The 16,687-nt window shown below is 42.3% G+C and overlaps 1 protein-coding gene across 1 annotated transcript in view; it reads left to right on the top strand.

The window, feature by feature from the left end:
- Window positions 1-5,104, top strand: part of LOC311035518 (uncharacterized protein) — a gene marked incomplete at its 3' end in the record, with an annotated part of 32,224 nt that extends 27,120 nt beyond the window's left edge. Inside the window, exon 4 of the mRNA XM_084043786.1 lies at window positions 3,897-5,104. Within this exon, the coding sequence (XP_083899912.1) occupies window positions 3,897-5,104 (1,208 nt within the window). The remainder of the gene's footprint in view (window positions 1-3,896) is intronic.
- Window positions 5,105-16,687: the final 11,583 nt, after the last annotated feature.

Here is a 16,687-nt window from a genome sequence, read left to right as displayed (position 1 = left end):
TCCCTCCTCTAAGAAGTCTTGAAGAAGAACAGACACTACCATGCAGAAGGCACAGCCTTGGGCCAGGCCTTTCCATTAAAGATGGACTCCAAATGACACACCTACTAGCTCCTCCACTTCCACAGCTGTTGAATCAATCTGTTATCGGGTTAAGCCGACAAAAGACATTAGAGTGTGCATCATCCCAGGTCTGAGCACCACTGATGACCATCGCTGTGGATCACTTCACTAGATCAGGCAAGCGACCATACAGCTGCATGTCAAACGTTATATGACTGTAGCTCATGCTGAGTGATGTATCTTAAGTAGGCAGTGGTACTGAGCACTGTATCAGGATGGGCAGGGGGCAAGTCAAGCAGCGGACAAAGACACTTATTGTTTTCAGCTTCATCACCATTGTGATCTTGCACAACATTATAGGCCAACCAGCCCAGGGGAAGAGTGGAGCTGACAGAGCCAAGCAGTGTCCTCCTTCTGTGCTCTTGAAACATGGCATCTTGGATAGCATCAGTTCTTGGTACTTGTTTTAGAGCTGGTATATAGAGACATCTTATTGGGGCCTGTATAATGCTCAATCTCTCTTATCAGCTAGACAAAGTTTCCCCGCTTCGAGGTACGAGGACGGGGGTAGTTTTAGTGATATGACCACAGTACCAGGAGTGGCTCCTCCAGTGAAGAGGATATCTGCTAGATTCTGCACAAACTGACTGGCTATGGCATGATTTGTGTGGTGACCATTGGCTGTGAAGACCACAAGATCAACATTATCCAACTGTGTATAGTCCCAAATTGTAAGATTTCAGAGACAGTTCCATACAGGTTCTGAACCAGATCTGAGATACCATGCTTATAAGCAAGCCTTGCCGAGCCCTGAGGCCCATAGGGCAGGAGCCTGTTTCCTTAGCGTAAGGCAGCTTGATGTACAAGCACATCCCCTGGACATGACGCTAGTATGTCGCAGGGACTTACCCCAATCCAACCATCGATGCTGTGCCAATCAGGGAGGCACTTTGCCTGCTAGAAATAGGGACATTCTCTTCCTCTGATCTGGTGGTCATGTGATTGTAAAACATCCCAGGCCGCTTCTTACCCCCTTCACCAGACCCCCGGGTTCGCATAGGCATTAAAGGAAAGGAAAACCCACGATGTATATATAACACAATATTCAAATAATACAATTAAATGAAATGAAAACAAAACAAATCATAATTATGTTGTTGGATACCCTCTAATTATGCGTATGGAAAAAACACTGGGGAAAAAATAAAATAAAATAAAAACAAACATGCTTGAACCTCCTTATTGAACATTCAATTAAAAATGTTCATTCTCTGATACCGATATACAGGTGTTCAACCTGGAGTACAGATTTAACCTTCAGGGCCGCTGTAAGTAATGTTTAACACTGGCATTCTCTATCTCAGGGGTCCCCATCCTTTTAGGACCAAAGGACCCCCTCCACAATTTTGTAAACTTCTGTGGACCCAGCGCCCCATCAAATATTAATTTGTATTATTCATTATTAACCACCCCCAATGTATATATAGTTTTACGGTCTTTATACTTGCATATAATCAAGTTGAAGTAACTGATTACATATTTTTTTCATTAACCACATTGAATGCTATTTGAGTTTACTGTCTTTATTCTTGCATGATGGGGATATCTGATATTGTTGTCCTGTAATCTGTTTTTTTCTTTCTTTTTTCAATTTAGCTTATTAATCAAGCCAAGCATATCATTTGTCTGTAAGCACTGTCACGTTTTTAAACCTGAGCATACTGATACTGTCATTTTTTTGGTCATTTTTATTGCTGAACATCCCTCCCAAAAAGTACAGTAGCAACTATTCGCACCTTTCAGGTGGATGAAGTGTATCTGTAACTGGTCATTGTAGCCTTATTTAAATTGTAAGAGCCATTTACACTGCTGACCACCTCGTTGACACCTTATTGTGGCAACTTCTCTCTCTCTCTCTCTCTCTCTCTCTCTCTCTCTCTCTCTCTCTCTCTCTCTCTCTCTCTCTCTCTCTCTCTCTCTCTCTCTCTGATCTATTTACCCAATGTGTGAAGAAAAAAAAACATTAACAAGTAAGTAGGCTATCATTTTTGTGAGGGAGGAAATCGCGGGGGGGTCCGCGGGGGGGTCCGCGAAAAAAACAACAACTATCTAATCTAAAGTAAACATCACATCCCTCAAGTCATTCTCATTCAAATATGCCATAACTTTTACTTCAAAATCGATTATAATAGGCCTACTTTACCTACAGATAAAAACACTAGTGATATTCAGTGGGATTTAAAAATGGCGGAGCTGGCTTCAGTCTCCTATGTTTACAGACAGACCAAAGTAATCCAGAGCCAGGGATTACCCAATCAGCAAATAGGTCCCGCCCCATGGTCCCGCCCCGTTCCTGTTGATTGACAGACGGCGATGTCAAACCATTATCCTGTAAATGGGAGCCATTCTTTTGAAAAGACAGCATGAAATAAAAGAACCATTAAATAAATAACAAAATAAATAAATAAAAAGCACAATTAAATGAAAAACACTAGAAAATAAATACATGTATTTATTTATTTATTTGCATTTTTTATTTATATCATTACGTTTTTTATATATTTCATTGTGGTATTTGTTATAACATTTTTGGACCAATGTACCTTATGAAATAGCTAAAAGTGGCAACATGTAATATATATAGGTTGAAATTAAAAGTCACAATGAAATAAATATAAAACGCAATAAAATAGAAAACATTACACAATAAATAAATACATTTATGTATTTAATTGTATTTTTTATTTATTTCATTGTATTTTTATTTATATCATTGTGTTTTTTATCTAATTCATTGTGGATTTTATTAATTTCATTGCGATATTTATTTTTTAATTTTTGGACCTATGGACTTGATTAAATAGCTAAAAGTGGCATCATGTAATATATATAGGTTGACATTAAAAGTTACAATGAAATAAATAAGAACCACAAAGAAATAAATAGAAAACTCAATGATATAAAAAAAAATACACAATAAATAAATAAATGTATTTATTTCATTGTATTTTTTATTTATTTAATTGTATTTTGTATTTATATCATTGTGTGTATTATTTATTTCATTGTGATATTTATTATTTAATTTTTGGACCTATGGACTTCCATACTAAACCTTCCAGTCACTGGGTTGGTGAAAACACCCCGCAAAACGGTGACCAGAGCCGAGAGCAAATGACTGTTCACTTAAAGTCTCTGCTAAAGGTGGAGGGTAAAGCATGAATGCAGTCTGACATGAGTGATATTCAGTCACATCCTGCATATTGGTTTAACGCTGAAATTACACAGTGAAAACTGTCCAAATGTATATCTGACAATTGGTAAAATTCCTCTGTTCCATAATATTTTGCATTAGAAGATGCAATTCAACATTTGACCAGTAGGGGAATCAGTAATGTTATCTCTAAGGGCGCAACTCTTGTGCAATGTCTTAAAAACATTTAACCGGATGACCGGATGACCCTCACAAAAAACATGCAGTAATCCTGGTTTCTATACTGCCTCCCCCTGGTCAGTCTGGGAACCTGATGGAGTGGAAAGGAACTGGTTGGAATAACGTGTTCCTTCCACGCGCTACGTCCATACTTTTAGTCAGTACTTTATTTAATTTACAATAAATGACAGTGATAAATGTCTGTGAATAGCCTACAATGGAGCAGATTATCTGCTTTGACAGTTACGCTATTTAGAGTGAAATTAAAACCATAGTATATTGCCTTGCTTACAACATCACAATATATTGCAGTGTATACGTGACCCCATATCATATCGTCTGGTCCTTGACAATTCAAAGCCCTAATTTCTGTCCTGTTATTATTTTTTTGTTCTTATTCTAGGCTTCCTGCAGCTCCCTGTCTGTAAAACGGAGGAACCAGAGCCTACAGAGATAAAAGAGGAACAGGAGGAGCTATGTCAAACGCCAGAGGAGTCTGATGGGTCAACGTTGACTTTACTAGCAGTGAAAAGTGATGATGATGATGATGATGATGAAAAGAAAATTGAATACTTCAAAACACACGCTGATGTAGAGGACTGTGGAACATCACAACAAACTAGTGATGACCACCTTCTCTCTTCACACTGTTCTGAATCTGACACTGAAGACAGTGATGAGTGGGAGGAGAAAAGGGAAGATGAGTCGGCTTTAAACACACTAAAATCACACAAGACACAAAATATGGAAGGGCAAAGATTGTCTTTGAGCAACAAGCTGTTGCAGGACCCCAAATCATCAAAACAAACTCCAGCCATGGGGAATCGCACAGGGACCAAAAACTTTGGTTGTACAGAGTGTGGCAAAGGCTTTAGTCAGATTCGTGGTCTGAAAATACACATGAGGACTCATACAGGGGAAAGGCCCTTCAGTTGTACAGAGTGTGGCAGTAGCTTTAGTACTAATGAGACTCTGAAAAATCACATGAGGATTCATACAGGGGAAAAGCTCTTCAGTTGTACAGAGTGTGGCAAAACTTTTACGTTTGAAACTAGTATGAAAAGGCACATGGGGATTCATACACCAAATGAAAAGGCCTTTAGTTGTACAGTCTGTAACAGAGGCTTTGCCCTCAAGAGTAACCTCAAATCACACATGTTGACTCATTCAGGGGAAAGGCCCAAGCGTTTTAGTTGCATAGTTTGTAGCAAAAGCTTTACTAGGGGTCAACATTTGAAACTACACATGTGGCGTCATACAGGGGTAAAGCCCTTTAGTTGTACAGTTTGTAGCAAAAGCTTTGCTCGTGATGACAAGGCGAAACGACACATGAGGATTCATACAGGGGAAAACCTATATTGTTGTACAGAGTGTGGCAAAGACTTTACTGTAATGTATGATCTTCAACAACACATGACAAGTCATACAGGGGAAAAACCCTTCGGTTGTACAGTGTGTGGCAAAGGCTTTAGACTAATGGGTGCTCTGACAATGCACATGATAATTCATACAGGGGAAAAGCCCTTTAGTTGTACATTCTGTAGCAAAAGCTTTATCACAAATAGTAAGCTGAAAGTACACACAAGGACTCATACAGGGAAAACTCCATAACCTTCTGTTGTTCCGTTTGCTGCAATGACGGTAGTCTAAATGATAATTTTACCGCAACCGCCCAGGTGATGACAATAATAGTTAGATATACTCTTTCTCCCTCAAACATTTCCCTGGATTTTTTGTTTAATGAAATAATGTCATGCACATATTTCCGGTGCATAGCCTACTGCAGCCCTTGTTGACTAGATTTAGAAGAGATTTTGAAGCTCTTGCTCCTAAAATGATCGATTATTTACATGGGGAAATCTGTCATATAACATTCATGTCAATGGGTGAGAAGCTTCAGAGTGGAGTGGGTGGGGCTTAGCGAACGGTCAATTACAATTCTTAACTCCCGGTGCAAACGAGACTTTTTTCCACCATTAATTTTTTTTTTTAATTATATGTGTTTACTTTGTCCTGCAAAAGTGATCTATATGGATGTGCACAACAATTCCTTGGTTGTGACATCAAACCTCTGTATTCTAGGCCAAGTCTAAACAGAGGAATCCCATAATCTGACAATCTCAACATGAACAAATACAATTTAAATGTATATTCTCATTTTCTGTATATAAATAACGTGTGCTTGTTATGCAATAAAGTGCTGATGAGCAGCATTTTTTTTAAAAACTCTTAACTTTGTTTTGACACATGATTGGACTGTCACATTATCATCAGTGCAAAGTTGATGGGTGCCAGAGATACAGATGACACTGTTTGGTTTGCTTGTTTTTTACCAGGTGCTCGAAGAGCTGTCCTGGCTGTCCTTCACTCCTTTAAGCCAATGGCGAGACGAATGGGGTGGCGGCCCGCCCCCCGCAGTAACCGCGCTCCGCTCCCCTCATTCACACTGCAACAGTTGTTGCAGACAGTGCAAGTTTTACTGCAGCCTCAGGCAGGAGGGTTAGCCTAAATGCTAGCGTGTTTCATTAGACCTAGTTTGGCTATTAAGTTATTATTTGGCCATGTTCACACTGACTTAAATCTTCGCTAATGTTGGGAAGACCCGTGTGGTGTCAAAAATGTTTCCTCCACTTATATAAAAAACATTATAGCGTTTAGCGTCGCAGATTTGGCGAGAGAAACAAGCAATCCGAAAAACAAGTAATCAGGTCTATGAAAAACAATCACACACACACACGCACGCACGCACGCACGCACGCACGCACGCACGCACGCACGCACGCACGCACGCACGCACACACACACACACACACACACACACACACACACACACACACACACAGAGCACCTGGTAGAATATGACTTCAAGTCATTTCTTTCTTGTTTGTAAATTAACTGTCCTGTTATACCTGGAAATAAAATAATAAAGGTTTCACTGTTATTCATATTTTTGTTGTAACATCATCACAGACAGGAAGAGGTGGAGGAAGTGCTCACATTTTCTTTTCTTTTTCTTGTTTTACTTAAAGCAGCACTATGTAGTAACTTTCCTCTTCTGCGCCGGATTTGAACCCGGTTTCCTGTGCAGGTGCTAAAATTATCACCATTGAGCTAATAGAGCACTGCCTGCTTGCTCGGGGGATAAATTGAATCTTGACCTTCAGGTCAAACTTTGCGTCAGATCCTGCATCTTGGTGAGACATGACCTTTGACACAATCAGAATATCTCAATTATAAGGTTGTGGAATGTATGACAGCAGCATAAATAAAAATCTGTGGCAAATCATCTTTTTGTAGAGACTTTAATATAGCCCTGCTAATGACAGCAACAGGCCATGTAACTTTTGGTCAGACTTTACATTAAGGTCAGGTCTATAATGTGTTATTACCACATTTATAATGCATTATAATGCACTTATAAAGCATTACCTTATAAGTGCCTGACCCTGCACCTGACCCTGTGCCGCACTGAGCGGCTGCAATCCCTGTTGCTCCGTACAAGCAAACCTTGTTGTATGTGTATTTCGTGGCGTTTTGAAGCTATGAGAAAAGTGTGCAATAGGGAGGATCTCCTTAATATGCTACAGCGGAATAAATACAGAGTTAAACACTGTATCCCGGCTGAGTTGAAGAAGCCATACCGTGGGCGTAGGTAGGGCTGGTGCCAAGCTAAAGGCTAAGCTAAAGCCTAGGAAATGGAGATGCAAACCATTTTTACCATCGATCCTAATGGGGAATGTCAACGGGATTACCAACAAAGGCACTGAGCTGCGGACACTCGTGAGTGATCATAGAACTTACCGTGAGTGCAGCCTCAGGTGTTTCACGGAGACTGGGATGAAGATCGCCACCGCTAACTCCTGCTTGGATCTACCCGGCTTCACTGCGGTGCGAGCGGACAGAGACACGACAGCGGCTAACAAGTCCAAAGGTGGGGGTCTAGTGCTGTTCGTGAACAATAGATGGTGTAATCCGGGTCATCTAACGGTGAAGGAGAAGATCTGCTGTCAGGACATTGAACTGCTGGCAGTGGGTCTACGTCCGTATTATGTACCACGGGAATAGTCACACATCGCTATTGTTGTTTACATCCATCCACGTGCAGTGGCTGCTGTTGCGTGTGACGTCATTCATGACACCGTTGCTAGGATACAGACACAACACCCTGAAGCATTGCTCCTGATCTCGGGTGATTTTAATCACGTGACATTATCCTCTCATCTCATAACTGGTTTTACACAGTATGTGGATTGTCCCACCAGGAAAGAGAAGACACTTGATTTGATGTATGCCAATGTTAAGGGTGCCTATAGTGCCTCAGCACTGGCTCCTCTGGGCAAGTCAGATCATAATCTGTTTTTTCTCCAGCCTCACTACAAACCCTGTGTAATGAGGCTACCTGTTACCACCCGCTCATTCAGGAGATGGATACCTGAGGCCAGTGAGTCTCTAAGGGACTGTTTCGAGCGCACAGAGTGGAATGTACTGCTGGAGTCACAGGAGGGTGAGATTGATGGGATGGTGGATTGTACTACTGATTATATCAACTTCTGTAGGGCAGGGGTCTGGGACCCCTAGGGGGTCCTCAGAGTTACTACAGGGGGGCCGCCAAATCGTTGTGTGATTGGATATTCTTTTTTACATTAACCACTTGAACCCTATTATCCCTATTCTGAAGAGAACTTAAGCCAAAAATAGCAGATCTACAAGCTCACAACACCTTTGGCAAAGAGGTTTGGTGTTGGTCTAAGGAATCTATGAAAATACAATTTTACACAGTATGTAGAGGGGGTCCTTGCTTCATCTCTCTTTCAGCTAGGGGGTCCTTGGGCTGAAAACATTGAAGACCCCTGCTGTAGGGACAATGTTGTACCGGCAAGGAACATGCTTCCCTAATAACAAACCCTGGATCACCAGTGACATCAAGGTACTTCTGAATCAGAAGAAGGAGGCCTTTAGGGATGGAGACAGGGAGAAGCTCAAACGAGTGCAACGTGAGCTGAAAGGGACAATAAAGCAGGCAAAGTTGGCCTACAAAAGGAAAGTTGAGAGAAAGCTGCAGGATAACAACATCAGAGAGGTGTGGAAGGAATGAGGACTATCACGGGCTATCAAGCAAAGAACAGCCAGGTAGCGGAGGGGGATGTGGATAAGGCCAATGAGTTCAACCTTTTTGTTGCCAGACCCAGAGGGTCGGCCTACATGAGGCTTTGTCTGTCCCTCTTTCGTCCCTCTTTTGTCCATATATGGCATAAATGGGAAGACAGATACGCAGACAGACAGACGGATCCCTCTTTTGTCCCTCTTTTCCTCTTTTGTCCCTCTTTTCTCCATATATGGCATAAATTGGAAGACAGATACACAGACAGATACACACGTCATGCGAAGTCCGGCCATTCAGATTTCAACCACTAGGGGTCTGGCAGTACCAGGATGAGGTTAGGGAGGTGCTGGGGAGGCTGCACCCTGGAAAGGCAGCAGGCCCAGGTGGTGTGTGTCCGAGACTGCTTAGGGTGTGTGCTGCCCAACTGGCGGAGCCCTTACAGAAGATATACAACCTGAGTCTTCAAAGGGGGAGGGTCCCGGTTCTGTGGAAAACATCATGTCTTGTGCCGGTACCCAAGGTAGGGTGGCCGGGTGAGCCAAAAGACTGCAGACCGGTGGCCCTCACATCACACATCATGAGGACCCTGGAGAGGCTGCTTCTCTGTAAACTGAGACCACAGTGACAATGACATGCTTGACCCCCTGCAGTTTGCATACCAGGAACACATTGGCGTGGAGGATGCTGTCCTCTACCTGCTCCATCGAGTCCACTCTCACCTGGATAAGCCGGGTCGATATGTGAGGATTATGTTCTTTAACTTTTCAAGTGCATTCAATACCATCCAACCCTCCATACTCGGAGACAAGCTCGATGGGATGGGGGTGGACCCCTCCTTTGTGAACTGGATAACAGACTACCCTGACAGGACGACCGCAGTATGTCAGGCTGGGGAACTGTGTCTCGGGGACGCTGTTGAGCAACGCGGGGGGCTCCACAGGGGACTGTATTGGTTCCCTTCCTGTTCACACTGTACACGTCAGACTTTAAGTACAACTCTGAGTCCTGTTTCATTCAGAAATATTCTGATGATACAGCCATTGTGGCGTGTGTCAAGGATGGGCAGGAGGAGGAATACAGGGACCTGACAAAGGCCTTCGGGGAATGGAGTGACAGGAACGGCCTCCTACTAAACACCACCAAGACTAAGGAGATGGTGGTGGATTACCGGAGGAACAAGCCCGCTCTTCTTCAGCCTGTCAACGTCCAAGGGACAGCTATTATAGGCTCTATTCACAGCAGCCATATTGTGAAGACATTCACAGGTGTTACCAATGATACTAATGAAGGCTCTGTTCCATTCTGGTCAAACAGAGTCAGGGTGCTGATATTGTGCATGTTGGCCCACTGGAAACACCAGTGGGTCTACAGTTGGGGTCCAGGGACCCTCATAGGCTTCCAAATGGCCCCTTACAGGTGTGTAACTCTGAGCGTGTACAAATGGAACCAAATGGACCCGTAAGGGTCCATTTGGTTCCATTTGTACACTCTCAGAGTTATGGGGGTCGTGGAAACTACTGTGCTAGACTAAATGGAACAGAGCCTTCATTAGTATCATTGGTAACACCTGTGAATGTCTTCATAATATGGCTGCTGTGAATAGAGCCTATTGAGCAGGTACAGTCCTACAAGTACCTGGGAGTTCACCTGGATGAGAACCTGGACTGGGCTCTGAACACCGATGTTGTCTTTTTTTTGGGTCTTTTGACGTGTGCAGCAGAATGCTGCATTATGTTCTACCAGTCAGCAGTGGCAAGTGTCCTGTTCTACGCTGCAGTCTGCTGGGGAGGCAGCGTGATGGACAAGGATGCTAAGCAGCTGAACAAACTGGTGAAGAAGGCGGGCTCAGTACTGGGTGAGAGGCCGGACTCACTGGAGTAGTGATGTGTCGTTCATGATCGATTCGTTCAAAAGAACTAGTTAATTTGCCGTGAACGTGAACGAGCTCGTTCACTTTCTGAAACTGTTATGTGAAAATAAAACGCTCCCGCGATGGTGTTTTACACACATTATAAAACATACATTAACCACTTTAGCCCTATTTTATACATAGGCTTCGCGTCGCGATGCGATGCGTTGTGAGCTTGTAGATCTGCTATTTTCAAATATGTTAGCACTTTTACTTTTGGTACTTTAAGTGTATATTTTGATGCCAATACTTTTGTACTTTTACTCGAGTAAATTTTGAACACTAGAAAATAGCGCTACTGAATGAGAACGTGAACAAATCATTTGAACGAATCATTGCCGTGAACGTGAATGAAATCGTTCGTTCACTGAAATGAACCTTTTTTCCCACCACTACACTGGAGGCTGTTGTGGAGGGATGTATACACAAGAAGAGGCGGGCCATAATGGACAATGTGGGTCATCCTCTCCACAATATCCTGGCAGGTCAGAAAAGCGGTTGTAAAGGACCTGTTCCGTTCATTGCCCTGCAAGAACGATCGTTTTAAGAACACCTTTGTTCCAACAGCAATCAGTCTCTTTCAACTCCATGACCAGCCGCTAGGCCTATGAACTGGACTAATGGACTAATGGTCCTAGTTTTTAGTTATTTATGGGTCTATGTGCAATGACAATGACAAAGGATGATTTTCATTCCCAGCGACACCCGTTTTGTTATTGGCATTATTACGGGGCCAGGCTTCCAGCATGGACCCGTTTTGTTATTGGCATTATTACGGGGCCAGGCTTCCAGCATGGACCCGTTTTGTTATTGGCATTATTCCGTTCCTTCTTCTTCTTCTTCTTCTGCCACTTTTGGCAGTTCTGGCTGAACCGTGCATACGCTTTTTACGAAACTCGGCCATATGGTAGATGGTCATGAAAAACGATCAAGAAATAATTCTCACAATCTTTCGTCAAAAGGTGGCGCTATAGCACTCAATTGAAAAATGCCAACTTTGAACAGGTACAACTCATGCCCTATTTGACCTACAGCCATGAAACTTCAATACACATATGCGTCTCCTCATGCTGAACAACTTTCACACTCTGACTTTTGACCTCTGACCTTTAGATCTCCCACCATTTTGAATTATATGAAAAACATTTAAAACCTATCTCCTCCTGGGATTTTTGAGCAATCTGCACGAAACGTTTTACACATGAACTTTGGACCTATGCCGACAAACGTATGCAGCGGATTTTCCATAAGTGAAAAAATGAAGCTTTAATGAGCCAATGAATATTGCAGTTTTATGACAATTATTCATCTGCCCCTAACACATACATGCAGACTTACCATTCTTTGAAACTTTGCAGAAATGTAAAGGGCCATTCCAAATATCACTGAAACCAATCTTACTCCAATTGGTCAAACGGGGGCGCTATAGCAATTTTTTGAAAATTGAAACTTTAAACAGGCAAAAGTCATGCCTCGTTTGGCCGACAGCCATTAGACCTGCTTACACATGTGCCTTGACTAATGAGGAACACATCTATCACGTTGACCAGTAAGCACCGCCCTTAGATTGTCCGCAATCTTGGGCAGTTTGAAAAACACTTAAACCCAGGATTTTTCAGCTATTTGCGTGAAACTGTATCATCAGTGTGATCTCTTTTTTCAGAGGATTGTCTGTTGGGGCCTGTTCCTCAAAAGGTGAATAAACTAAGCCTGGACTTAAGCCAAATCCAGACTTGACAAAGTCGGGTCCATATAAGCCTCGTTTATTCCGTTCCTCGAAGCAAAGCCAGGCTGAAAAGGAGCGACTTTGTCGAGCTAGGCCTTGTCAAGCCAGGCTATGTCCAGCCAGGATAATGAAGCCAGGCTTCACGTATTTCTATAAAAGACCATGAAAGTCGATAGCAGAATCCTTGAACTTGACCAATCATGGAGTCCAAAACCAGAGCGGCGTTCCTCTCTGTGGCTGAACAGCAGCATTGCAGCAGCTCATGAAATCATACAAGGAAGTAAAATCTAAAATGTATTATAGCCTAAGCGAGAAACGCGACCGCAATAAATAGATCCAGGGAGAAAGCGTGGCAAAGTATTGCAAGCACACACAGAGTGTGTGTGTGTGTGTGTGTGTGTGTGTGTGTGTGTGTGTGTGTGTGTGTGTGTGTGTGTGTGTGTGTGTGTGTGTGTGTGTGTGTGTGTGTGTGTGTGTGTGTGTGTGTGTGTGTGTGTGTGCGTGCGTGCGCGCGCGACGGGACGGGACGGCAACGGGACGCACGGGACGGGACGCCGGGGGGGTTGACCGCGACTGGGGGCCGCGACGGGATGAGCGGGGGACAGGGGGGGGCGAGACACGCAATAACCCCACATTTGCAAGACCACTTTGGTAGAGGTTTGGGTTGTGTAGTTACCTTGCCATCATGATGTAACTCCAAAGGTGGACAAGAAATAAAAAATAATTTCTCCATTGACTAGAAATTGATAATTTAAAATATGCTCCTCATTGACTTACATTCAGTGCAAAAAAAAATCTGTTATATATTATCAAACATCTAACAACAATATGAACTATAGTGTTAACAGAGTGACAATGACATCCCATGAGTCATTGTGAAACAATTATGATTCATGGTCACACACTATTTCAGTAATATAATTAATTTGATTATATCTGATTGTATTTATTTCATTTTATTTGAATGCAAGGTCATTAAAATGAGTCCATATTCAAACACATGTGTTGAATTAACTGTGGAAAAACTTGAAGAACAAGGCACTGGATTAAGTAAGCTTGGCTGTTAGCCTGCTCCTGACCAGGCTAACTTCACAGCTAAATTGCCATGGTAACTAAGGTAGGATTGCTTCAATTCTCTTTTGAGGAATCGGCTCATGGCTAAACTTAGCCCGGGTGAACTGGCTAAACTAATCTTCAAGCTAATTCAGCTTTTGAGGAACCGATTCAGCCCTAATCCTGGCTAAATTAAGCCAGGATAGGTGTTAAAGCCAGGCTTAAGCTTTAATTCTCTTTTGAGGAACAGGCCTCAGGTCCGATAGCTTCCCGCTTAAGTGTATGTCTCACAACCTCAAGGTCACAGGTTCAAGCCTCACTTGGTGCAGACTTCATCTAAGTTGCATTTCACACAACATGACTATCAATGAATACATCTGCAATTGTTAAAGATAACATGAAATACTTAATTGAGTGTTTTTTACATACTTCATTGTGAAAATAGCTGATCTACAATCTCACAACTTTTCAGATAGCAATGAGAGTATGTTTTTTCAATGTATAACATACTTCATTGTGAAAATAGCCGATGTACAATCTGACAACTTTTAATGGTTTGTGAGCTTGTAGATCGGCTACTTTCACTAGTTTTGGTTCTGAGGAGATGTACAATGTCTTCATTGGTAAATGGTTTGTGAACGAGTGATCTTAGTGTTAGTGAAACAGGGGCTTGGGTCATGACAGAAGGCAAGAGTTTGTGATCCTCAACAGACAACATCAGCCTGGACAAAGCTATAGCACTATAGGTAGTGTTGCAGCTACCTAAGAGTGCCTCATGACCGCAAGGTTGCCGGTTCAAGCCACACTTGATGCAGACTCATTTAAGTTGAATTGCAAAAAACATGACTCAATCTATTCCGTTTCCATGGCTCTCTCTCTCTCTCTCTTCAATCTATTCCGTTTCCATGTCTTTCTCTTCAATCTATTCCGTTTCCATGTCTCTCTCTGTCTCTTCAATCTATTCCGTTTCTATCTTCAATCTATTCCGTTTCGATCTCTCTCTCTCTCTCTCTCTCTCTCTCTCTCTCTCTCTCTCTCTCTCTCTCTCTGAGGGGCGGCCATAGCTGAGTGGTTAGCCAGAGGCTCTGGTTGCCCCAGGTACGATTCCAGGCCAGGTCAGCAAATGTGTCGATGAAATGAAATTTGTCCCTGAGCAAGACTCTTAACCCCTAATTGCTCACAGGCCCTCATTGGAAACAAGACCGCAAGGACTTTCATGAACTGACCTGTTAAAGGAATTATCATTTCTCTTTCTCTCTCCTGGCCCCGTATTATCGCTGCTTGCAGCTATATTTCCGTTTCCTCTTCTTATTATTCTTCTGCCACTTTTGGCAGTTCTGGCTGAACCGTGAATACGCTTTTTACGAAACTCGGCCATATGGTAGATGGTCATGAAAAACGATCAAGAAATAATTCTCACAATCTTTCATCAAAAGGTGGCGCTATAGCACTCAATTGAAAAATGCCAACTTTGAACAGGTACAACTCATGCCCTATTTGACCTACAGCCATAAAACTTCAATACACATATGCGTCTCCTCATGCTGAACAACTTTCACACCCTGACTTTTGACCTCTGACCTTTAGATCTCCCACCATTTTGAATTATATGAAAAACATTTAAAACCTATCTCCTCCTGGGATTTTTGAGCAATCTGCACGAAACGTTTTACACTGCAAAATATTTTCCATACGTGAAAAAATGAAGCTTTAATGAGCCAATGAATATTGCAGTTTTATGACAATTATTCATCTGCCCCTAACCAGGGCAGGAATTTCACGCGGCCACGGCGGCCATGGCCGTCGTTGCCCCTCTCATTGGCCGTGTGCCCCTCGAATAATGACATGCCTTCACGGCCACAGTGGCCGTGGTGCCCCAGCTGCGCCCAGCAACTGATTTCACAGTTTTTCCTCTGCGCGATTTTCTTGTCAATACGTTTTTTTTTTAGTCACCAGTCCCTTTGGTTGAGCTGCGCAGCTACAACATGCACAGTGGTAGGTAGGTTTGATTTTAAGCCTCCTATGAACCTTCGGAATCCCGCAAGACAGTGTAATAGACACAAAAGCATTACCGGGCCAAACAGGAGATAAATCTAACGCAGCCTGAACTAATCAATGGTAGGTTTGATTTCTAGCCTGAGAGAGAGCGAGAGACAGAGAGGATTCTGTAGTCCTACAGACCGATGTGCCCCGATGTCTTTTTCAACAGCAAAATATAGATGAATACATCTAATAAAATACAGCAAAATCCCCAAATTATGAGTCTTAATATAAAGCAAGCAACAGAATAACTGCAAACAAATTAAAAGTGTAGGCTATCATCAATATCATACAAAAGAGTGACCTCACCGCTCTGATGGACAAGAAATAAATCCTTTTGCAACCCACATCCATGATATCTGTTCGTTTGTCAACAATGTTCTAATTGGGAAGTTTATTTCAGCAGAATCTGACAGTTTTAGTCAGTTTTTTGGTGCGCAACACAGCCCTCGTTTAAGTGATTGCTTTCACCTGCTGCTGCAGTGTGCGGAGCTTGTGCGCAACAGGGCATATCTCCGCCAAGCCAGGGTGACCTACCCAGGGCCATGAAATTCATATGCAGGCATAGTAGCCAATTAGAATGAAATCTGCAAAAACGGACTAATATACTGATACAGAACCATATATTGGCTATATATTATGGCTTTCAGGTGGAAATCTTGTATGTTCCTTTTTTATTATTATTTAAAAACAATTTAAAATCATGAAAATAGCCAATCTACAAGTTGTAATTATTAATACTTAAGAAATACTATATTTTAAAGAGAGAGAAAATCAACTAAAGTCATTATTAGTGCAAGTTCAATCACATTTCATTTGAATGAAAATAACTTGTGGGGAAAATACATAAAATCTCTCAGAGGTCTTCAATAGGGGGTCCGCGAAGGTACTGCAGGGGGTCCGCGAGCCCTAGGGGGTCCGCGAAGGTACTGCAGGGGGTCCGCGAAATTGTTGTTTGATTAAAAAAAATGTTTTTAAAAACTTTAAAAACTTTTTTTCTTCTTTTTTTTTCAAAAAAGTAAATTTGTCTTTAAACATAACATGACATATTTTAATAGCTTAGTAATGAATGCACAATAACATGGTATGTTTATACATATTTTGTAGGGAAAGATCAGTGGTGTCAGTTCAGCAAAAGCTAAGGTATGGCAAGGTTAGGGTTGCCAACTCCCAGAGATTAAAATAAGGGACATCTATCCTTTTTTTAGGGGTTCAACCCCCCCAAAACCCCTGAAATGCATAGAAACTATGCATTATACCTATAACACAATACAAACACAATGGTCTGGTCTTACACCTGCATTAGGCTACTATTCATGATTTTTTTTTCTGGAGCCAAGGTATGGCACCTGCCATGCCTTG

The sequence above is a fragment of the Gymnoscopelus microlampas genome (genome assembly GCF_963454915.1).
Source record: "Gymnoscopelus microlampas genome assembly, chromosome: 2".
NCBI lineage: Eukaryota > Metazoa > Chordata > Actinopteri > Myctophiformes > Myctophidae > Gymnoscopelus > Gymnoscopelus microlampas.
The sequence above is the reverse complement of the archived record's forward strand: the minus strand, read 5'-3'. Positions and strand labels throughout refer to the sequence as shown.